This window comes from Pongo abelii, chromosome 1 (genome assembly GCF_028885655.2).
Source record: "Pongo abelii isolate AG06213 chromosome 1, NHGRI_mPonAbe1-v2.0_pri, whole genome shotgun sequence".
NCBI lineage: Eukaryota > Metazoa > Chordata > Mammalia > Primates > Hominidae > Pongo > Pongo abelii.
The window spans coordinates 53,322,846-53,348,109 of NC_071985.2; the positions used below are offsets into that span (position 1 = coordinate 53,322,846).

General features: G+C 34.3%; 1 protein-coding gene across 12 annotated transcripts in view; it reads left to right on the forward strand.

Annotated features, from left to right (window-relative positions):
- The window catches only part of KCNT2 (potassium sodium-activated channel subfamily T member 2), a 393,821-nt gene that overhangs the window by 350,352 nt on the left and 18,205 nt on the right, over nt 1-25,264 (forward strand). For 11 of the 12 annotated variants that reach the window (XR_008510934.2, XM_054523897.2, XM_054523917.2 and 8 more), the window contains one exon: nt 1,053-1,353. Coding sequence is in view for 11 of the 12 variants with exons in the window: in XM_054523897.2 (XP_054379872.1) it covers nt 1,053-1,353 (301 nt within the window). In the remaining variant the exon portion in view is untranslated. The remainder of the gene's footprint in view (nt 1-1,052; nt 1,354-25,264) is intronic. The other variant, XM_054523951.1, reaches the window with a different exon arrangement.

The window sequence follows — 25,264 nt, forward strand, 5'->3', positions numbered from 1 at the left end:
AAGCTTCCATCCGTAGACGGGAAACACAGTTAACAGATTCATGAATGCTGCTCTTAAGTACAATCGTATTCAGGAAATTGTCCATTTGCATGTGCATGTTTTTAGAAAGTAAGACTTTCTTCTTTGATCAGTGTTGCATTTCATATGACTTCCTAGTATGAAAAGCAACAATTTTGAAACAGTAAGTATTTGCTTATTAAAGGCTTAAAATCAAAGGAGAGCATCTTACTTTAAAAATCAGATTTAGTCATAAAAGAGTAAGTCATAATAGACTTTGTGAGTTTGTTTATTGTTTTTCCCTCCTATGGAGAACAGCCTGTTTTAAGTTTGAGTTGTGTTTCTACGGTACATTTGTGAAACATTAATATTTACAACATATTTTCACTCACAATACTTAGAACACTTCCTGAAATATGTTTTAATATTTTTGTCAGAAAAGCATTTTATATGGTTAATAATAAATGCATGAGTTAAAAAGTGAGTTTTGTTTTCTTCTGGAGCATATGAGAGAATTTTAAAAATTCACATATTATAACGTTCATGCCAGTGCTGTCTTTTTAGAAAGAGCAATAATTTAAAAACTTTTAACAACATTATTAATTCCAAATCTAAGATAATTATCTTAATTATTTAAATTGAGTGTGAAATACTTGTAATAGGTTTAGAAAAGTCCATTACATGGATTTTATTTGAATAAAGTTATAAAATGTCTGTTTTTGTATGTTTCAAACAACTGTATGCTAGTAATATCATAAATAACTATGTATGCTAAGTAAACTTTATGCATAAAAATTAAATACTTTCATAAAAATTTGTACTAGAGGATACAGATATTTATTTTGCCTGATTTATATGTAAGTTCAAGGAAACATACATTTTAGTATTTTTAGTAATGGAAAATTAGAATGAAAGACTGATTTTGCTCTTTCTGTGAAAACTCTCCTGAGTAGAAATATAACTGTGACAATATATTAGCAAATAAAATATTATTTCAACTTCAGGCCATATTTATTTCTAAAGTATCTAATTATCAATATCTATCTCCTTTAAAGTCTCAAATATCTATCAGTGTAGAAGAGTGGGAAGACACCAAAGACTCCAAAGAACAAGGGCACCACCGCAGCAACCACCGCAACTCAACATCCAGTGACCAGTCGGACCATCCCTTGCTGCGGAGAAAAAGCATGCAGTGGGCCCGAAGACTGAGCAGAAAAGGCCCAAAACACTCTGGTAAAACAGCTGAAAAAATAACCCAGCAGCGACTGAACCTCTACAGGAGGTCAGAAAGACAAGAGCTTGCTGAACTTGTGAAAAATAGAATGAAACACTTGGGTCTTTCTACAGTGGGATATGGTATGCTCTTTAAAAACTACTGTATATATGGACTCGTGATTTCTTGCCATTAGTAGTAATATAGTTGGTTCTAATTTAATAAAGAATTGAATTTTTGCTTCACAGGTCAATTAGTAGAAACTAGTGATACATCTAATCTCCTACAGAAAACTTAAATGATGATGATAAGATAAAATGCTAAAAATTTTCAGCATTTGCTGAGTCTACTAGGTACTGTGCTAAACCCATTCCATGAATTATCTTAATTTTAATTTTCACAAAAACTCTGAGCCAGACCCTGTGTTTTCATGTTAGAAGTAAAGAACCTAAGTCAGGTAGCCTTCTAATTATCATCTTATTCTAGTGCCTGAGATAAAATGAATTTGAGGCATTGACAAGTAACTGATTGTATCGGCCACAGGTAAACCAAAATGTTCTTATAAAATTTGTTTAGTTTATGTGGTTTAGAAACAAAATCTTCAAAAGCTTTAATTTTGAAGCTCAAATACTGCTTTATCTCATACAGTGCAGATCTGTCTCAATAATTGTTCAGTTCCTATATATGATCTATAATTGCCATATAGACACTATAGACACAGTTTAAATAAATAATGCAAAGCTTAAATAATGCAATGATACATTTAAAATAAATCACTTATCAGTGTATGAATTTTACTTTAAAAAGATATTTAGTCCAGTCAAAGGAAAACCAAACCAAATGATAAACAAGCTTTATGTATATACCATTTATGTATATAAATAGGTAACATGGTAAACCAGGAACTCAGATAGTGTTAGTATCATGCAAGTTAAGAATCAAATAGAAGGTATTCCATATTTACCCTTTTCTCTTGTTTATTATTGAAATCTCAACATGAGGCAATGTTCTTAGGAAGAAATTTTAGTCATTGAATTAAAGAGAAATTGCCTCTGTTTCTCTGAATAAGGAAAAAACCCACATATTAAGTTAGCACTACTCTATGCATAGCGTGCTATGTGTGCTACTCCAGGAACTATGCTAGGTGCTTTATGTGTATATTCTCATTACTCTTTATAATCCTGATTTGATAGGTATCTCATTTTACCTTTCAGAATTTTGACTTCTAGAAGTTAAAGACTTTGCTGAAAGACACACAGTTAAAATGTGTTGTAGTCAGGACTCCATATATAGTTGAAGTTCATAATTATATGATACTTACTTAAATGTCGTCCAGATTCATCTGTGACAAATAATTTTAATATAATCGCATTTAATGTCTTACATTAAGAAGCAAATTAAAAGAAAAAGTAAGATCGTCATTTTAGAAATCCACTAATAGCTATCTGCCAATTAATTGACATGGAAGGTGATTATATTCTTAAAGGGTTATAGTCCCATATATGTGTACTTTTGTTAGTTATTATTCAGCTATTTTTGCTTTTAATAATAAGTCTCAGTGAATGGTTACTTATCCAAGTTCCAGCTGTTTTTCCTGAACATTATAACCCCAGGGTGGTCCTGGAAGCAGTGTGGCAGGTAAGTTTGACTCTCAGAAACTCAGAAGTGCATAAGCTGACTGAATGAGAGAAACATTAGAAAACGTATTGGTTTTGCTAATGAAACGTCCTATCACTTATCTTGCATTTAGTTATTCTCTCTGATTTATTTGTATTACAATTTTTTAAATTTAATTTGCACACTTACAGAAAAAAAGAACAGATTCCGTTCACCTTGTTTTTATTTTTTCTTATTTATTTCTTCCTCTCTGTCTTCATTGTATCCATCTATTTGCCCATAGATCCATCAGTCCATTCTAAAACCTTGTATTGGATATCTCTAATAGCATGGTAATTATGAAAACAGGATGTGGAATCTAATACATCATGGGCTTCTGGTATTTTCCATTTATTTCTAACTCATGTTAATTCATCCACTCAGCCCTTACTATTGGACTGCCCTCTCTCTGCCAGGGCACTGGGAATAAAAAAACAACCTCCTCAGACAAGACATCTCTATTTATAAACTCATATTCTAGTGTCAGCCAATAGATTTGTTAAATTATTTAACCTCTCAGCTTATTTTCTTACCTGTGAAATGAAAATAATAATAATACCTATATCACAGGTTTGTTGTGAGTGACAAGTTAGATAATGAATAATAAAGTGCTTAACCCAGAACTATCATTTGACTAGTGCCATAGTTACACTGTGTGTCTGTTTGAGTATTGTACGTATGTGTGTACTTTATACATAAAAAAGTAAGATTTTTTTGCACACTTACAAAAGAAAAAAAAACACATTTCGCCTCCTTAGGGATAGATAATGGATATTTTTTCTCCATCGAGGATGAATCATTTAAAACAATTATTGTTTTGAATGTTGATTGATTTAACAACAAATCATAATCTGATTTTTTTTTTCAGTAGATTTGGGTGCTCTGAAAGAATTAAACAGAGTACAATATTTACTTACTGGATAAAGGATGTAAAGGAGAGGGAAAAAGAAGAGTCAAAAGACGACTCTTGAGGGGTCTAGTAAGAGCAACTGAATCTATGATGGTGGCATTCACTGAGCTTAGAAGAACACATATGGGTGAAGATATTTCTTTTGAGTGCCTGGAAGACTTCTAATGGGTGACATGCTGTACGCAGCTGAATTTCTTTTGTCTAATGCTCAAGAAAGAAAAGTGAGTTGTGTACATAGACTTGAGTCATCGGCGTAAATAAATTTTAATTAAAGCTGTTGGAGTAGATGAAATAACCCCCAGGTGAAGAATTAGTGAGCAAATCACAATGTCAGGAGTTCGAGACCAGCCTGGCCAACATAGTGAAACCCCATCTCTACTAAAAATACAAAAAATTAGCTGGACGTAGTGGCGGGTGCCCGTAATCCCAGCTACTTGGGAGGCTGAGGCAGGAGAATTGCTTGAATCTGGGAGGCAGAGGTTGCAGTGAGCCAAGATCGTGCCACTGCACTCCAGCCCATGTGACAGAGTGAGACTCCATTCAAAAAAAACAAAATAAACAAACAAAAAAACTCACATTTCTGGAATGTTTAGGGAAAAGCCTTAAAAACAAAAAACAAGAAATAAGAGGCTGAGGTGTCTAGAACTGAGCACAATAGTATATTATCAATTGGTTATATTTTTTACCATAGCATTGACCCCTTCTGCCTTCATAAGGTGTGGGTCCTGGGGTGATCCTAGGCACGTCAAGTTGGTTTTCTCCAGCCTTAAGCAGTTTTGTCTATTACCTCAGTATGCTGAACAAAAGTCATTTTCTGTATGTTCTGTGAGGTGAAAAAAAAATATTAAAAAGTGTTGAACTAGAGAAATAGAAAAACTAGAAACATAGAGAATGATTAATCGTGCCAAATTGTATTAAAGGTATAGTGATATGTCATTTGTGACCTTGGAGAAGACAATATCAGTTGAACGATATGTATGAAAGTTACATATCATTGAAAGCTACATATCCGATAGCTTGAAGTAAGAATTTGGATACAGTGAATTTACACATGTTAGTTAGGATTAAGAGGACTGACTATAAGTGAGTATAGATTAGGAGGACTGACTATAATTAAGTACAAGTTGAAAAAAAAAAAAAGAAGGCATGTTTTGAACAAAATTGAAGGATTTATTTCTTTCCCAAATTACGATATTGGAGATATTCCAAGATGGGATGCCAAGTTATTGGAAATTCAGTCTTCTATCTTGTTGTTCCACCATCTAATATTTCCATTGCCAAAGTCATATCATTGTACACGATAGCTATTGGAACTCCAATCATTTTTTCCACAGTCCACCCAGAAGGAAGGAAGGAGAGACCAGCAAAGAAATTACTGTCTCAATGGGAAGATATTACCAAGGAGTTGCACACACCATTTCCACTATACCCCATTGTCAAGAATGTATGTTTTATTTTCAGTGGCTCAGATCTATATTAAGGAAGAAAATAATGGATACCAGGTGACAACTCTGCCATGGCAGGTATTTTTTTTAAGAAGTTTTATTGTGAAAGAGAGATGAAAACTATGCAAACAGCTGGATGAAAAGTGGAGAAGAAAGCGAAACTACTTGTTTTTGAAGATCAAAGAGAGATGAGCGTGCTTAAATATTAAGATTGATCCATTAGTGAAAAAGTTAGAAATATAGAAATGGAATACATTTGGAACTCTTTGCTTAGGTATTTGGAAATGAGGAAAAAATACATGCTTTTAAATGTGGTAAACTTGTAGTTACTTGTATCATATATTCATATGATAGTAGGAGTTAAAATCATGTGCTGAGATTGATGACAAGAATGGCAGGTTAAAGAATGTTTATTCCCTGAGAAAAAGGTGTCCTTTTGTGTAATTCTACCTAAATCTTTTGACTTAGGAGATATGGAAAATTTTAAACACAAATAAATGTAGAAAGAGTAGTATAATGAAACAATATTTACCCAATATCCTGCTTCAACAATTATCAACTCATGGCCTAGGCTAGGCTACAAACGTGAAATCTTGTCTCTACCAAAACAAACAAACAAAAAATTAGCCAGATTGGTAGCACATGCCTGTAGTCACAGCTACTTAGGAGGCTGAGTGAGAGGACTGCATGAATCCTGGAGTTTGAGACTGCAGTGAGCCATGATCATGCCATTGCACTCCAGCATGGGCGGCAGAGACCCTGTCTTAAAACAAAACAAAGAACTCAATGGCCTGTCTTGCTTCATGTGTGCTCACACAAATTTCACCCATTTCTCTCACCTCTTACATTATTTTTAGGTAAATTTCAGACATTATACAGTTTAGTTTTTACCTCTATAATCAAAGAACTAGTTTTCTTTCCTTTTCTTTTCTTTTCTTTTTTTTTTTTTTTTTTTGAGACTGAGTCTAGCTCTGTCACCCAGGCTGGAATGCAATGGCACAATCTCAGATCACTGCAACCTCTGATTCCTGGAATCAAGTAATTCTCCTGCCTCAGCTTCCCGAATAGCTGGGATTACAGGCGTGTGCCACCATGCCTAGCTAATTTTTGTACTTTTAGTAGAGACAAGATTTTTCCATGTTGGTCAGACTAGTCTTGAACTCCTGACCTCAGGTGATCCACCTGCCTCGACCTCCCAAAGTGCTGAGATTACAGGTGTTAGCCACCACGCCCAGCAACAACTAGTTTTAAAAACACAACCACTGACCATTTTCACAATTAAAAATAATTATTTAATGTCATCAAATATTAACTTGCTGTTCAAATATTCAATTATCTCAGAGAATGTCATAATGTTTAGTGTGTTTAAATTAGAATTAAGATCCATGCATTGAGATGGGTGACAACTTTATTTAGTTGTTTTTAATATATGTATCCCTCATGTCATATTTTTTATTGCAACTTATTTTGTAACAAAATTGTCTTTGTCCTGTGGCATTTCCCATACTCTAAATTTCTAATCTAAACTTGTCCATTACATTCTTCCCTTTTGTTTTTTTTAACGATTTTTTGTATTATTATGAACTCATATATTTAAACATATTTGATATGTTTTAACACATTGCAGTTATTGTATTATTCATTAGGTTGTCCTAAATTTGCCCAGTGGGTTCCTCTTTAAATGTCTCTGGAGTTATTTTCTCATAACATCAATCATCTTTGATAGACTTTTCTTGCTCTCTGTAGGAATATATACTTCTACCTTGGAATATGTCATCTCTTCAGGAATCCCCATTTTTTTTTTTTTTTTTGTAGTGGAAAATAACATTTCAGAACATAATCAAGCTTTAGAGGCTGGGCACGGTGGCTCAAGCATGTAATCCCAGCACTTTGGGAGGCCGAGGCGGGCGGATCATGAGGTCAGGAGATCGAGACCATCCCGGCTAACACGGTGAAACCCCGTCTCTACTAAAAATACAAAAAATTAGCGGGACATGGTGGCGGGTGTCTGTAGTCCCAGCTACTCGGGAGGCTGAGGCAGGAGAATGGCGTGAACCTGGGAGGCGGAGCTCGCAGTGAGCCAAGATCAAGACTCCCTCTCAAAAAAAAAAAAAAAAAAAAAAAAGGGTTTAGAGACACTCATTTTTACTGGTTTGTCTTTGTTTCTAGACAGACAGACAGACAGATAAGAGAGAGAGAATATCATGAATTTTGGTTTGTCTTTGTTTCTAGACAGACAGACAGACAGATAAGAGAGAGAGAATATCATGAATTTACATACTTACAGTTGAAATCCAGGGCTACAGAGTTTTTATTTGATTTTTTCTATCTATATCTATATTTCCTCTTAAACTGATATTAGTGGTTGTAAACAACAGAAATGATAGCATTATATGCCAAAATCAAAATTGTAATTGGTAAGGAATCATGCATTTCTTTCGTTTTATGACTTTTATGCGTTTGTCAATCTAGGGTATAGCCCAATTGGAATGTATAGTAAAAATATTCCGTTTTAAGTCTTGGAATAGTTGTTCTTGGTATGGTTATATCAGCAACCGAATGCAAATTTAGTTTCAGTTTTGTTTCCAATGTTTTGGAGCATCTTTAATTTTTTTATATTAATAGTTATGTATATATTTAATATATATTAATATATACTTTGTGCTTTATTTTTTAAATATAAATTTTAAAACATAAATGGTGGCATATGTTCATATTTTCCCCTGTTGCTTCTTTCACTTAACAGTACATCCTAGAGATCACTGGCTTATTAGAATATAGAATAGTCCTTGTTTTTCTTAATAGCTACCTACACCCCATTGTGGAGATGTACTAGTCTCTTAAGTCTTTTGTGATTACAAATAGCTCTGCAATGAATAGGCTTATGCATACATTTTTTCACATTTTTCCCAGTGTATCCTTGGGATGAATTTCTGAAAGTGAGTTACTAGATTAACAATTAAGTGTATACATAATTTTGCTAATGGCCAGATTTCCTGACTTAGGTGTGTACCGCTTTATATTTCTATTAGCAAAGTATGAGAGAGTCTGTTTTTACAAAACTTTGTCATTAGAATATGTTGTCAGACTTTGGGATGTTTCAAATATTCTTAAATATTCTTTAAATATTTTTACCAACATAATAGGTAAAAACAATTATATCTCAGTGTACCTTCTTATTATGATGATGTTAAGCATCTTTTCATATGGTTATAAGCCCTTTTCAGTGAACAACTTACTTCTCTAGCCAATTTTATAGACGTTCTGTAATACTTTGAGAAATTGCTTATATGTTAGGTATACTAATATTACCAGAAAGGGCCCCAATACAAACCCAGAAAGGGTTATTGGATCTTTTGCAAGGATTCAGGGCAAGTCCACAGTGCAAAGTGAAAGTAAGTTTATTAAGAAAGTAAAGGAATAAAGAAAGGCTACCCCATAGGCAAAGCAGCCCTGACGGCTGCTAGTGGTTCATTTTTATGGTTATTTCTTGATTATATGCTGAACAAGGGGTGTATTATTCATGAGTTTTCTAGGAAAGGGGTGACCAGTTCCCTGAACTGAGGGTTCCTCCCATTTTAGACCATATAGGGTAACTTCCTGACGTTGCCATGGCAATTGTAAACTGTGATGGTGCTGGTGAGAGTGTTAGCAGTGAGGTCTACCAGAGGTCACTCTCATCACCATCTTGGTTTTGGTGGGTTTTAGCTGGCTTCTTTACTGCAACCTGTTTAATTAACAAGGTCTTTGTGACCTTCATCTTGTGCGGACCTCCTGTCTCATCCTGTGACTTAGAATGCCTAACTGAGAATGCAGCCCAGCGGGTCTCAGCCTTATTTTGCCCAGCCCCTATTCAAGATGGAATTGCTTCAGTTCAAACGCCTCTGACACTAACACTGTTTTTTATATATATAACAGATCAAAGGATATATATATATGTATATGTATTTCCATGATAATCACCTGTGAAACTGTCAAACTTGAGGAAAATGGTGCGTTACAAGTGATGTATTAGGAATCTTATTTTTATATTGCCTAAAGAAAAATAATTATATCTCAGATAACACAAAAAACTCATAAGGAAACATTGAAAAATATTTAAAAATTTAAGTCACTAAATTGCTAATATTTTTTTCAAAGAATTAGCAAACACTTTAAAATACAAGTTGTCAGTAATATCATAGAGCAGTCAACACTGTTGTAACTGCTGGATTAAGTTTTTTCAGATTATCTTTGTTAAACCAAAATTAAATAATGTGAAATTATAATTTATGGAAAATGCTGTCATGGACCACAGCTTACATGGATGTCATTTTTGTTTGGCTTAATTTTTTCATGATTGATTTCAGGGTTTAAAATTTGGCAGAACTGTTAGCTTTTTGCGGGGGAGTAAAAGGATATACCAGGCTTAAAAAATGGCTCAGTGGTACCGGGTTTATAAACTCGACTTCAGTAAATTTTGAAAATCCAATGCTTGACTGTAGAAATTATTATTTTATGATCATGGAATAATTGGCAATTGTTGAGGAAAAATATGGAGATAAGTTCCAAAAGGAAGGGCAAGATTTTCATACTTGTGTTTATGCTTATATAATACTATGTGAAAATTCAACTCTGAAATAGTGGAGACACATTTTGTTTGCCTTTTGAGAGATTAAAACAAAGTTATGAGACATTAAATGCCTTGCCCAGAGTGATTAAGATGCAGGAGGAACTGAAACTCTGACCTTATCTTCAAATGTATAGCACTATTAAAATTGTTAATATTTTCTGATATACAGGTTAGGCTGAAATAATCAAAAGTCATACAAATTCTCATGCATTTATTATCTGAGATATACATATACCTACTCCCAAAAGATTCTGCATTAGAATACAGGTACACAATATTTCACTTGTAATTCCAAAATCCATAATTTCTGAAACCAAGGTTTTAAGTAAGTTTGGCAGTAAAATGTTTTTGGATATGGAAACTGATCCAAACTACCTGAAATGATTAGTATCCTTTACTTATCCTATTTATTGTGAACATGTATGTTTTGCTGAAGAACCGTTAATTTCTCTGCTCCTTCAAACCCTACTGTGGATGCTACATATTATGCATTATATGCTCAGTAATATTTTCTAAATCTGAAAAATTTAGTTCTGAAACACATCTAGCTCCATGGGATTGGGAGGTGAAATATGAGGACCCATATGCTTTGGGGAAACAGCTAAAGTGACAATCTACAAATTCTGCTTGCTTTTTATTAATTTTTTGTAACTTTCTTCAATATAATTTTTAAAATATATTCACCTCCAAGTTGGACAATCCGTGTGTTCTTTGGCAAGTCACATCTCTCTGAACTTACTGTCCACCATCAAATGAAGATAATAAAGTATTTCCCAGGGGTATGATGTGTTAGTTATAATTGTCAAGTAATAGAATGCAAGTGAAAAGATTTTTTAACCTATAAACTCTATTGCAAACGTGAATAATTTTTTCTGTTAATAACTAGCATTATTCCTCAATAATCTGTTTAGACTGACTCTCACGTTCACGAAAATTACTCTTTTTATCTATTGATGGATTTTTATGATTAGTCCATAAAATGGTATTTTTAGTAGTATATATTGGCAAGTAAATCTTCCTGATGTGACTGCTGATAATAGGTACTAGCTGATTTTGACGTGTATTGTTATAAATTTCATACTGTTAGTAAAAGACAAAAAGCCAAGGGAAGAATAAAAAGAAATCCTTTTAAATAACCCAAGATAACTAACAGTGTCTAGGCTTGTCCTTTATTATATCCAAGAAAATTCTTATTTTTTGTCAAGTAAATTATAATTTGCCTAAAATAGTGAATAGAGTAACCGAGAACTCTTTAATAGCTAACGCGGTGACTTAGTTCTTAGTCATTGTCTTTCTTATGCAAAAGAAATAAGCAAACTTAACAGGAAAGAATTATTATTGTTACTCAAACTAAGATAGATTTAACAGCAGTAGTAATAGTAGTGGTGATGGTGGTAGTGGTAATAATGAGACCATCATCTTCTGTTTTCAGCTCATAAGTTTTCATATTTTTTAACGAATAAATCAAATACTTTTCTCTAGTACAGATTTCTTCACAGATTTATCCTAAAACATATTACCAACTGGGGAAACGGAACTACGGCTAGTTATTTCTTTTATAATTTTTTGCAACATTTAATAATTGGAAGGAATAATACAAGTATTTGAGATCACGCTAATGACTTCACTAACAATTTACTATTTCAGAAGGAATTGGCACTGGATTTTTATTGTTTTTTGAGATGTATCATTTAGCTTTTCCTAATATAAATGAGTATGTGTGTATTTTCCCCAGAAAATTAATTATATTCTGTATAATTCTATATTTCCAGAACTCTCAGGGTTGGCCCTCAAAAACACAAGAATGAATACATGGGTTTTGATTTATGTTAATCTCATTCTGTTCATAGAACTTTATTAGCAGTAAACAAACTAATTTTTTTCTTAATAGATAAATCAATGAAGCATTCAAAAAGGGTAATTGATGAGTTAATGATAGGTAGTAAATGAAAATATTTGAGCAATAAATTGTTCCTATCTCCTTAAATTAAAATATAAAGTTTTGCTTTATAGAGTTGTATCATATCCTTCCTAGAGCATTAATTTTTCAATGACACCAATATTTTGCATAATTTCTCACCATACTTAATTGCACTTATACATATATTTAATCTTTACAACTGGAAATTCAAGTGCTGTGTTTTGGCACATGTGTAGGAAAAATGAGGCCAATTTAAATCAAATACAATTTTTTTGTTATTGAAATAAGTTAGTTGGTTGAGTGAACTTTTTACTTTTAACAGTTCATTATGGGTTGAGTGGTTGAGTATAAACAGTCAACAAATGAACAAAGAAAGAGCTTTCTAAATGCTGTGAAACAACAGGGAGAAACCTCTGATTTTGACCATCATTTATGCTCTCAACTGAAATAATACAAAAAATGTGAAACAATGTTGTGCAGACTTTGGACGAAGGAAGCGTACAACTTTGTTCCCCAGGGAAAGGGAAATAGATGAATTAACTCCTTTATAAATCAATGACTAGGATGCAAAATAAGAAAATACGACCCATAACCAGTAGAAAAATAAATCAACAGAAACAGATTTGGAAAACACAGATCTTAAAATAGTTATAATATATTCTATATGTTCAAGGTGGCAGAAGAAAACAAGAACATGATAAGGAAATAAACTGAAGATAGAAGAGACCAAATTGAACATTCTAAAAATGCATAATGCAGTATTCCAAGTTAAATACTGGATGGGGGTAGCATCAGAATAGCTACCACAGAAAAAAATATCAATGTGCATAAAGCCATAGCAATAGACTATCTGAAATACAGTATAGAGAGAAGGAGGGAAAATAAAACTTTGAAGAACACATAGAGTGTTAGTTACCAGTGGGACAATATCAACTAATGTAACATGCATGTAACTGGACTCCAAAAAGGAGAGAAGAGAATGGATATTTGAAGAAACAATGGCCAAAATTTTTTCAGATTCGATGAGAACTCTACCTAAAATTTAAGAAATTCATTGAAACCCAAGCAATATAAATATTTAAAAATGTAAATACTAATAAATACATATTAATAAGTAATGCCAAGAAACCATATACAAAACTGCTGAAAATGTTTCAAAAGGGCTAGAGGAAAAAACCACTTTATGAATGAGGAATATAGGTAAAATGTAAACAGACTTCTTGTTAGAAACTTCACAAAACAAAAAAATAGAACAGCATCTTGAGAGTAGTAAAAAAATAGTCCACCTATAACATTATATATAATATAGATATCTTTCTAAAATGAAGGCAAATAATATTTTTAGACAAACAAATGCTGAATTTGTTTATACTACAAAAAAATGATAAAAGGCTTTCCCAAAACAGAAGAATAATGATGCCAGGTGGAATTATGGACCTAGACCAAATAAATAGTAAATATATAGGTAAACATGAAAGCTATGTTTTTATTTTGTTAAAAGATAATTTACTGTTGAAAGCAAGTTTATAACATTGTGTGGTTTTTAGTACATGTAGAGGCAAAAATGTCTGGCTATAATAACTCAAATAACAGGAAAGGAAAAACTGACATATAATGTAGTAAGGTTGTTCTACTACATGTGAAATGGTATTATATTATTTCAGAGTAGGGAGTAATAACTTAAAGCTGTATATTGTAAACTGTATAGCATGAGAAATAATAACACACTAGTTTTGCTAAATAAAGCAATCATCCTTTCTTGTTTATGTGTTGTACATGGCCTCTTTCAATCTACAATGTAAGAATTTAGTAGATGCAACAGTTATCATATGGGGACGGCAAAGCCTGAAATATTTACTATCTGTCTCTTTACAGAACAAAAGTTTGCCAACCTATGACCTAGAGGAACTACAAAATAACTAAACCAAAATGATATAACTAATAGCCAATAGTGCAAATAAAATGGAATGATTAAAAGAAGAATTTTTTTAAAAAACTCACTTCAAAGAAGGAAGAGATAATAAAACAAAAAGAAAACACAACTAGCAAAATGAAACATCTAAACCCTAATATATTAACAATTATATTAAATATAAAGGGACGACACAGTTCAGTTGAAATGCAGAGGTCATCAGGCGGCATTAAAGAAAGCAAAATGCCATATATGTTGTCCAAAGGAAACCCACTTAAATTAAAAACAAAACTGGTTAAAAGGAAAAATATATTTTTAAGTTTTTAAATTTTTGTGAGCACATACTAGGTGTATATATTTACGTGGTACATGAGGTATTTTGATAAAGGCAAATAATGCATAATAATCACATCAGGGTTAGTAAGGTTTCTATCACCTCAAGCATATATTATTTCTTTGTGTTATAAACAATCGACTTATACTCTTTTAGTTATTTTTAAATGCACAATAAATTATTATTGAATGTAGTCACCATGTTTTGCTATCAAATACTAGGTCTTATTTATTATATCTAATTATATTTTTGTACCCAATAACTATCCCCTTTCTCCCATCCCCACTACCATTCCCAGCCTCTGGTAACCATCATTTTACTCTCTGTCTCCATGAGTTCAGTTGTTCTAATGTTTAGCTCCCACAAATAAATGAGAACATGTGAAGTTTTTATTTCTGTTCCTGGCTTATTTCACCTAACATAATGACCTCCAGTTCCATCACATTGTTTCAAATTACACTATCTCATTCTTTTTTCAGCTCAGAAAAACAAACAAACAAACAAAAAACACACTGCTGAACACACTTTGGAAGGGCTAGAGGAAAAAAGCACTTTATGAATGAGGATTAAATGTAAAATGACAACAGACTTCTTAGAAACTGCAAATCAAAAAAAGTAGAAAGGCATCTTTACTCCATTGTATATATGTATCATATTTTCTTTATCCATCCATCTCTTGATGGAACTTAGGTTGCTTCCAAATCTTGGCTATTGTGAATACAGATGCAATAAACATGGGAGTGCAGATATCCTTTCTTTTGGGTATATACCTAGCAGTGAGAATGCTGGATCATATGGTAGTTATGTTTTTAGTTTTTTGAGGAAGCTCTCAACTGTTCTCCTCATAGTGGTTGTACTAATTTACGTTCCCACCAACAGTGTACAAGGGTTCGCTTTACTCCATATCCTCGTCAGGATTTGTCATTGCCTGTATTTTGGATGAAAGCATTCAATTGGGATGAGATGATATATCATTGTAGTTTTGATTTGTCTTTCTCTGATGATCAGTGACGTTGAGGAACTTTACATATACCTGTTTTTCATTTATGTCTTCTTTTCACCAATGTCTATTCATCTCTTTTGCCCATTTTTAAATTGAATACTAGATTATTTCACATAAAGTTGCTTGAGCTCCTTACATATTCTGGTTATTAATCGCTTGTCAGATACACAGTTTGCAGATAGTTTCTCCCATATTGTGGGTTGTAACTTCACTTTGTTGATTGTTTCCTTTGCTGTGAATAAGCTTTTTAACTTGATGTGATCCCGTTTGTCAATTTTTGCATTGGTTGTCTGTACTTCTGGGGTATTAAAAAATCATTACCCAGTCCAATGTCCTGAAGAGTTTTCCCAATGTTTTCTCTTAGTATTTTCATAGTTAGTAGTCTTAAATTTAACTCTTGAATTTTGATTTATTTTTGTAAATGGTGAGAGGTAATGGTCTAGCTTCATTCTTCTGCATATAGATATCCAGTTTTCCTAGAATCATTTATTGAAATTCCTTTCCCCAATGTATGTTCTTGGCACCTTTGTGGAAAATGAATTCACTGTTGATACCTGGTTTTGTTTCTGGGTTCTCTAATCTGTTCCATTGGTCTATGTGTCTGTACCATGCTGTACCATGCCAGTACCATGGTTCATGCTGTGTTTTTATGCCAGTACCATGCTGTTTTAGTTACTATAGCTCTGTAGTATAATATGAAGTCAAGTAATGTGATTCTGCCAGTTTTGTTGTTTTTTGCTCAGGTTAGCTATACTGGGTCTTTGTGGTACCATATAAATTTTAGAATGCTTTTTTTTTATTTTTGTGAAGAGTATCATTGGTATTTTGATAGGGATTACATTGAATCCGTCCGTAGATTGCTTTGGATAGTATGGTCATTTTAACAATATGTGAACATGAAATATCTGTGAATATGAAATATCATTCTAATTTTTTTTGTCCTCTTCAATTTCTTTCATCAATGTTTTTAGTTTACATTGTAGAGCCTTTTCACTCTTTTTTTTATGGTCAACCATTCTTTTCTTTTTTATTTTATTATTATTAAACTTTAAGTTTTAGAGTACGTGTGCACAATGTGCAGGTTAGTTACATATGTATACATGTGCCATGCTGGTGTGCTGCACCCGTTAACTCTTTTTCACTTCTTTAAGTTAGTTCCTAGGTATTTAATTTTATTTGTGGCTATTGTAAACGGGATTGCCTTCTTGATTTTATCAGATTGTTCACTGTTGGGATATAAAAATACTACTTTTTTTTTTTTTTTTTTTTGAGACACAGTCTCACTCTTGTCATCCAGGCTGGAGTGCAGTGGCATGATGTCAGCTCACAGTAACCTTCGCCTCCTGGGCTCAAGTGATTCTCCTGCCTCAGCCTCCCAAGTAACTGGAATTACAGGCATGCACCATGAGGCCCAGCTACTTTTTTGTATTTTTAGTAGAGACAGGGTTTCACTATGTTGGCCAGGCTGGTCTCAAACTACTGACCTCAAGTGATCCTCCCACCTTGGCCTCCCAAAGTGCTGGGATTACAGGCATGAGCCACCGTGTCTGGCCACTGATTTTTGTATGTTGATTTTGTACCCTGCAACTTTACTGAATTTGTTTATCAGTTCTAATACTCTTGGTGGAATCCTTAGGTTTTTCCAAATAGAAGAGCATAACATCTGCAAACAAGGATAATTTGATTCCTTCTTTTCAATTTGAATGCCCTTTATTTCTTTCTCTCTCTTGCCTGTCTATTCTATATAGAACTTCCAGCATTATGTTGAATTATGTCATTGAAAGTGGGCATCCTTAACATGTTCCTGATCTTAGAGAAAAGGCTTTCAGTTTTTCCCCACTCAGTATGATACCAACTGTGCATCTGTTGTTTATGGTTTTATTGTGTGGAGGGTTTGTTCTTCCTATACCCAATTTTTTTAGATTTTTTTTTTTTTATCATGAAAGGATTTTGAATTTTTCCAAATCCTTTTTTTAGCACCAATTGAAATGATCATTTGGTTTTTGTCCTTCATTCTGTTGATACGATTCATTGATTTGCACATGTTGAACCATCCCTGCATCCTTGGGATAGATCCAACTGGGTCATGATGAATAATCTTTCTAATGTGCTGTTGAATTCAGTCTGCTAATATTGTGTTGAGGATTTTTGCATCAATGTTCATCAGAGATAGTGGCCTGTAGTTTTGTTTGTTTGTTTGTTTCTTTGTTGATGTATCTTTATTTGGTTTTTGTATCAGGATAATACTGGCCTCTTAGAAAGACTTTGGAAGTATTCCCTCCTCTTCTATTTTTTGGAATAGGTTGAGTAGGATTGTTATTAGTCCTCCTTTCGATGGTTGGTAAAAATCAGGAGTGTAGCCATAGGGTCTGAGGCTTTTCTTTGCTGGGACATTTCTTATTATGGCATTCATGTCATTATTTGTTATTGGTCTGTTTAGGTTTTGGATTTCTTCATGTTTCAATCTTGTTAGGTTTTGTGTGTCTAGGAGTTTATCAGTTTCTTCCAGGTTCCTATTCATTGTCACATAGTTGTTCATAGTAGCATAGCTTCTAAATGATCCTTTGTATTTCTGCAGTATCAGTTGTAATGTTTTGTTTTCATGTCTTATTTTATTTATATGGGGTTTCCTCTTTTTTTCTTAGTCTGGATAAAAGTTTGTCAATTTTGTTTATCTTATCAAAAAACAACTTTTTCTTTTGTTGATCTTTTGTATTTTTTTCTTCATTTCAATGTCATTTATTTCTGCTCATATCTTTATTGTTTCTTTTTTTCTACTATTTTTGGTTTAGCTTGCTCTTGCCTTTCTAGTGCTTTAAGATGCATCATAGGGTTGTTTATTTGAAGTTTTTCTATTTTTCTGATGTAGGCACTTTTAGCTATAAATTTTCCTGTAAGTACTGCTTTCATTGTACCCCATAGATTTTGGTATGTTGTGTTTCCATTATTTTTTGTTTTGAGAAATTTTTCAATTTCCTTCTTAATATCTTCATTGACCCATTGGTCATTCAAGATTATATTGTTTAATTTCCATGTGTTTGTATAGTTTTCATAGTTCTCTTCTTGATTTGTAGTTTTATTCCATTGTGGTCAGAGAATACACTTGCTATAATATCATTTTTAAAATAAATTATTAAGTCTTGTTTTGTGGCCTAACATACGGCCTGTCCTTGAGAATGATCCATATACTAAGGAGAAGAATGTGTATTGTGCAACCACCGGATGAAATGTAATATGGATTTTGTCTGTGCCCCCACCCATATCTCATCTTGACTTGTAGTTTCCATAATCCCTACCTGTTATGGGAGGGACCTGGTGGGAGGTAATTGAATCATGGGGTGGTTACTTCTATGCTGTTCTTATGATAGTGAGTTCTCACAAGATCTGATGGTTTTATAAGGGGCTTTTCTGCCTTTTGCTCAGCACATCTCCTTCATGCCATCATGTGAAGAAGGATATGTTCGCTTCCCCTTCTGCCATGATTGTAAGTTTCCTGAGGCCTCTCTAGCCATGCAGAACTGTGAGTCAATTTCTCTTTATAAATTACCCAGTCTCAGGCAGTTCTTCATAGCAGTGTGAGAACTGACTAATACAAAATGTTTTGCCAATATCTCAATAGATATTTGGTCTATAGCAAGAATTAAGTCTGACATTTCCTTGCTGATTTTCTATCTGGATGATCTGTTCCACATTGAAAGAGGGCTGTTGAAGTCTCCAGTTATTGTATTGGAGTCTATCTCTCTCTTTAGTTCTTATAATATTTGCTTTGTATATCTGGGTAATCCAATGTAGGTTGTATGTATATTTTCAATTGTTACATCCTTTTTCTAAATTTACCCCTTAATCATTATATATTGACCTTTGTCTCTTTTTATAGTTTTTGCCTTGAAATCCATTTTATCTGATGTAAAAACAGTTACTCCTCGTCTTTTTTGGTTTCTATTGGCATGGAATGTCTTTTTCCATACTTTTTTTCAGTCTATGTGTGTCTTTACAGGGGAAGTGTGTTTCTTGTAGGCAAGAGATCATTACGTCTTGTTTTTCTAATTCATTCAGGTGCTCTTGTATTTTGATTGGGAGGGTTTAGTCCATTTACATTCAATGTTTTCATTGATAAGTAACAACTTACTCCTGACATTTTATTGTTTTTTTTTTTTTTTTTTTTGCTGGTTGTTTTGTGGTCTCTTCCTTCTTTCCTTCCTTCTCATCTTCCTGTTAGTGAAGATGATTTTCTCTGGTGGTATACTTTAATTTCTTCCTTTTTATTTATTGTGTATCTGTTGTATGTTTTTTGATTTGAGATACCATGAGGCTGGCAAAATATCTTACAACCCATTTTATTAAACTGATGACAACATAACACTGATTGCATAAACAAACAAGCAAGTAAAGAGAAAACTAACCAAAACTCTACACTTTAACTTTATCCTCCACTTTTTAACTTTTTGTTGTTTGTATTTATATCTTATTATACTATGTCCTGAAAACTGGAAAAAATGTAGTTATTATTTTTGATCAGTTTATCTTTCAGTCTTTCTACTGAAAATGAAAGTAATTTACACACCACTATTACAATAATTTTTGTGTGTGTGTATTTACTATTACCAATGAGTTTTGTACCTTCAGATGATTTGTTATTGTTTTAACATCCTTTTCTTTGAGATTGAAGAACTCTCTTTAGCATTTCTTATAGGCAGGTCCGGTGTTGATGAAATCTCTCAGATTTGTCTGACCAGGAAAGTCTTTATTTCTCCTTTATGTTTAAAGAATATTTTCAATGGGTTGGAAATACAAGGATAAAAGGATACAAGTATTATTCCTATTCTAGGATACAAGTATTTTTCCTTCAGCACTTTAAATGCATCATGCCACTGTCTCCTGGCCTGTAAGATTTCCACTGAGAAGTCTGCTCCCAGATATATTAGAGCACCATTGTATGTTGTTTCTTTTCTCTTGCTACTTTTCAGATCCTTTTCTTTATTCTTAATCTTTGGTAGTCTGATTATTAAATGTCTTAAAGTAGTCTTATTTTGATTAATCTGCTTGATGTTCTATTACCATCTTGTATTTATATATTGATGTATTTCTCTAGGCTTGAGAACTTCTCTGTTACTATCCTGTTGCGTCAACTTTCTAACCCTATCTTTCAACCTCCTCTTTAAAGCCAGTAACTGTTAGATTTGGCCTTTTGGTGCTATTTTCTAGATTCTGTAGGCATGCTTCATTTTTTAAAATTGTGCTTTCCTTTTTCTCCTCTGACTGTGTACTTTCAAATAGCCAGATTTCAAGCTCACTAATTTCTTCTTCTGTTAAGAGACTGATGCATTCTTCATTATGCCAGTTGCATTTTTCAACTCTAGAATTTTTGCTTGCTTCTTTTTAATTAGTTCAACCTCTTTGTTAAATTTTTTGTTAGGATTCTGAATTCCTTCTCTGTGTTGTCTTGAATTTCGTTGAGTTTCTTCAAAACAGCTATGTTGAATAGTCCATCTAAACAATCACATATCTGTCTCTCCATAATTGGTCACTGATTCCTTATTTTTTTTGGTGAGGACATGTTTTCCAAGATGGTCTTGATGCTTCTGGATGTTCGTCAGTGTCTGGGTGTTGAAGAGTTAGGTATTTATTGTATTCTTTGCGATCTGGGCTTGTGCGTACCCATCTTTCTTGGAAGGCTTTTCAGGTGTTCAGACTTGGGCTTTGTTATTTTTTGGTTTTGCTTTGGCTTTTTTAGAGAGAGGGTCTTGCTATGTTGCCCAGGCTGCTCTCAAACTCCCAGGCTCAAGCAGTTCTCCCACCTCGGCTTCCCAAAGTTCTGGGATTACAGGCATGAGCCACCACACCCTGCCTGAGACTTGGACTTTGTGTTTAAAGTTTTTGGTCACTGCAGCCATATCTACTCAGGGGGTACCCCAAGCCCTGTAATGCTGTGGCTCTTATAGACTTGTAAAAGTATTATGTTGTTGGTATTGCATAAGATCTTGAAGAATTCTCTGAATTACCAGGCAGAGACTCTTGTTCTTTTTCTTTAGTTTCTCCCAAACAGAGTCTCTCTCTGTGCTGAGCTGCCTGGAGCTGGGGGAGGGATAACACAAGCACCCCTCTGGCCACCACAGCTGGGACTGCAATGGGTCTGACCTGAAGCCAACAACTATGGGGCCTTGCTCAAGGCTTGTGGTAACCACTGCCTGGCTACTACCTATGCTAGCTGAAAGCCCTAGAGCTCTACAATCAGAAGGTGGCAAAGCCAGCCCGTCTGTTTTCCTCCCTTCAGGGTGGTAAGTTCCTTGCTTATTCTGGGCAAGTCCAGAGATGCCATTTAGGAGCCAGGGCCTAGAGTCAGAAACTTTAGGACTCTAACTGTTTCCCTATCCTACTGCAGCTGACCTGGCACCAAAAACACAGACAAAGCCCATCCCTCACTTCCCTTCCCTTCCTATAAGCAAAGAAATCTCTCCCTGTGGCCACCACCACTCCAGGCCAATGTTGGGTACTACCTGGCTACTGTCAATGTTCATTCAAGGCCCACATGCTCTTCAGTCAGATTTTGGTGAATGTTGCCAGGCATGAAACTCTCTCCTCAGGACAGTAGGCACCCCTTTGGCCCAGGGAAGGTCCAGAAATGCTGACCAAGAGCCCAGGCCTAGGATTGGGGACCCTAAAAGCCCACTTGGTGCTCTGTACCACTGTGACCAAGCTGGTACCTGGGGCTGCAAGACAAAGTCCCGTTTACTCTTCCCTCTCTTTTTCTCTAGCATAAGGAATCTCTTGCTGTAACCACCACAGCTGGGAATGTTCTGGGTCATCCCTGATGCCAGCACATCTCTGAGTCTCACTCAAGGCCCACAGCAAGTACTGCCTGGGTATCACAGCTGATTATTCAGGGCCAAAGGGCTCTTTAGTTGGCAGGTAATGAATGCTGCCAGGACTGAATCCTTCTGTTAAAAGAAGCAGGTTCCCTTCTGGCTGAGGGTATGTCTAGAAATGTCATCTGGGAGCTAGAGCCTGGAATGGGGGCCTCGGGACTTTGCCTGGTGCCCTATCGTACTATGGCTGAGCTGGTATCCAAGTTGCAACACAAAGTCCTCTTTACTCTTTCCTCCCCTCAAGCAGAAGGGAGAAGCCTCTCTTGGAGCTGTGAGCTGCACTGCCTGGGTTTGGGGGAGGGGTGGCACAAGCACTCCCTTGGCCATCCCAGCTGGTATCTCACTGGGTCATGTGCCCCATCAAGTCCATTGTCTTTAATTCCAACACAGCTCCAGGACTTCCCCAGGAATTTCAGTCCTTATGGCCTAGACATCCTTTCAAGTTTATTTAGAACCCCAGAGCACTTTAGCCCACAGTGACAAGGCTTGCCAGAACTCAGGTTCTGACTGCTGGAATAGGCAGTTCTTCTCTGGCTAGAACTTGTCTAAGTGTTCCCTCTGTGGGCACTGGCTGAGTTCTGCCCAGTGTTGCTTACCACTGTTCCAGGGCAGCACTGAGTTCCAATGCAGTCTCACAGTCACTGTGTTCTCCATTCCCCGAGTGCACAGACTCCCTGCACCATGCGGCCACTGCCAAAAGATAGGGGAGGGTTGGTGTTGGAAATTCAAGACGGTCTTTCCTACTCTCCTTAGTGCCCCTTTCTGTGACATCAAGTTAAAAACAGATGCTGTAATTGCTCACCTGATCTTTGGTTTTTATGAAGGTTTTTTTTGTGTGACTAGTTGTTCAATTTGGTGTTCTTGCAGAAAGTATGATCAGTGGAAGCTTCTATTTGGTCATCTTGCTTCACCTCCTCTGTGGAAAAACACTTCTTAAAAATGTTTTTTCATGCAACGAAAAAAAGAAAGCTAGAGTGGCTATATTAGTATCAAAGTAGATCTATCAGTAACATGGATTCAACACAAAAACATCGCTAAGAGAAAAATAGAAACACATTTTATTACTCCTAGAAAACTGATTGCTTCTTGAAATCAGTGATTGCTAGAAGTTGGGATTGAGAGGAGAAAATTGACTACAAAGGGGCATGAGAGATCTGTTTGGCATTATGGAAATGTTTGACATCATAATTATGGTAGTAGTTGCCACACTATGCGTTTGTCAAAACTCATTGAATGTACACTTGGGATTAGTTAATTTCTTATTTTGTTTTTACCCAACATACCTATGTGATAATCAAAACAATGATGGTGATCCTAAAATAACTTCAATGATATGTTTAAAGTTATACAGGAAGTTCACAGTAACTTATAGTAAACCTGTAAGTAAAGATTCCTGACACTTATTCTGAAGATCTGTATTATACAGTATGAAGCTATTCTAAGAAAATTGCTAAAAGGGTCTGTGAAGGCAAAAACTTTGCCTGTCTTGTTCATTGCTGTGTCCTCAGAATTAGAGTTATCTGTGATTCAAATAATCATGCTGTTATCATTACTGAATGACTTAATTGAAGATGAAAATAATTAATATCATGTGATAAATTACAATTATCAACTAATCATAAAAATGTTCTGTAAGTCAAATGAAAGTACTGCAGGATAGCTGCAAAACTGGAAAGCTTGGTATGTAATTATTTTTAAATTTTTTAAGTATATGTTTAATATTGTTTTCTTCAATCCTCAGCTATTACTTCAGTAGTAGTAACTTTAAATTTAAATCAGTGGGGCCAATTATTAAAATAAAATTATATAATAAATATGCTATTTGTGTTTCCAAAATCTTTTAGGCTTTCTGTAATGTCTTAATTTTACATTTTCAGATTATCAATTAGATTCATCAATAAATTTTGAAGTACTTCACCTGAACACATATAAAACCTTTTAGTTGACATGCAATGAATATTCTATTTAAATATAAATGTACACTATGTTCCCTACTGTGAAGACAATCTGTATAGTTTTGTCCCACATTCTTTAATATAAAATAGCTGTAATCATAGTATTTTGAAAGAAACTAGCATTTATTGAGAGCTTCCATTCACCAGGGCACCAGTAGCCTTGAAGATTATGGTGGGGTAAGGGATGTGGAACAATGGAGAAAGCATCTTGACAAAACACAACAGGACTTTGCACCACTGAAGAAATCATATATATTTAGACTAATTGTTCATGTTTTCTTTCTTTTGAATCTTTATCATGTTAAAAAATATTGCAAGGTGGTTTTGGTTTTTCAATATTTATGAAATGTAACATAGGTTTTTAAAAGAAAATCTGTGTTTTCTTTTAAACACAAGTAGGGTAGTGACATAGGTTTTTAAGAAATATTGAATACTCTATTTTGAAAGGAAAATTGAGTATCAAGTAACTAGTTTTATTTGCAGGAAGCTAGTAAGTGACGGAGTGGCTCATGGCAAGTTAAAATGTAGCTTGTTCTGAAAATCTTTCTACTCGTTTTGCTCATAGTTTCATATAATCTTGAATACACTGAATATTCATATGGAGATAAATTAAGAGAGTTCAAATGTTTTTAATAATTTTATCTTGCCTATCATAAAATGATTAAAAATATTTGAATGATAATAAAAATAATCTTAAATAGAGGTCAGTTAAATGGAATTATTCTTCTTTAATTCTTATCTCTAAGCATCTTTCACACCCTCCAAATATACTGGTCAGTTCAGTAACAATAGACAAAATAGTTGTACTCATAAACATAATTTGGCACTAAACTGGAATACATGAGCAAATTGAGTCACCACTGTAAAACTAGCCAGTTTTATAAGTGGATAACACATAATGTGTATATAAGTTCAGGTGAAGGAAAATGAAATCATCACTAGATGATGCTATTACCAACTATGTAGAAGAAGTAACTACTGTATGACTGAGTTTATCTTCCCTGATAAGGTATTTCTTGTACTAACTAAAAAAAAAAAAAAAAAACACCCTCTTTCTCAAGTAGCACCAATTTCTTTTAGTTACTTTCTCCCATTGGCATTCAAACACACTGTGGTATCTCCCAGCTTAAAATTCTCTCTCTCCTTCTCTAAGTCCCTTTCTCTGTCTTCCTTTCTCTTTCTCTCTCCTCTTTCTGTCTTCCACATCATTTCTCTCTCTCTTCCTCGCCCTTTTTACTAATTTATTCCATTTCTATTGTTCTCATGCTACCAATATCTCTCACATGGGTTTCTGTTTCACAATGACCACCTAATAGTCCTGAGTTTAAACTTGCCCCACCCAAAGTTAATTTCCCACAAAGCAATCAAAGTGATATATTTAATGTAAAATTGTTTCATACCACCAGCCTTCCCCTCGACCCTTACAAGCTTTCAATGTTT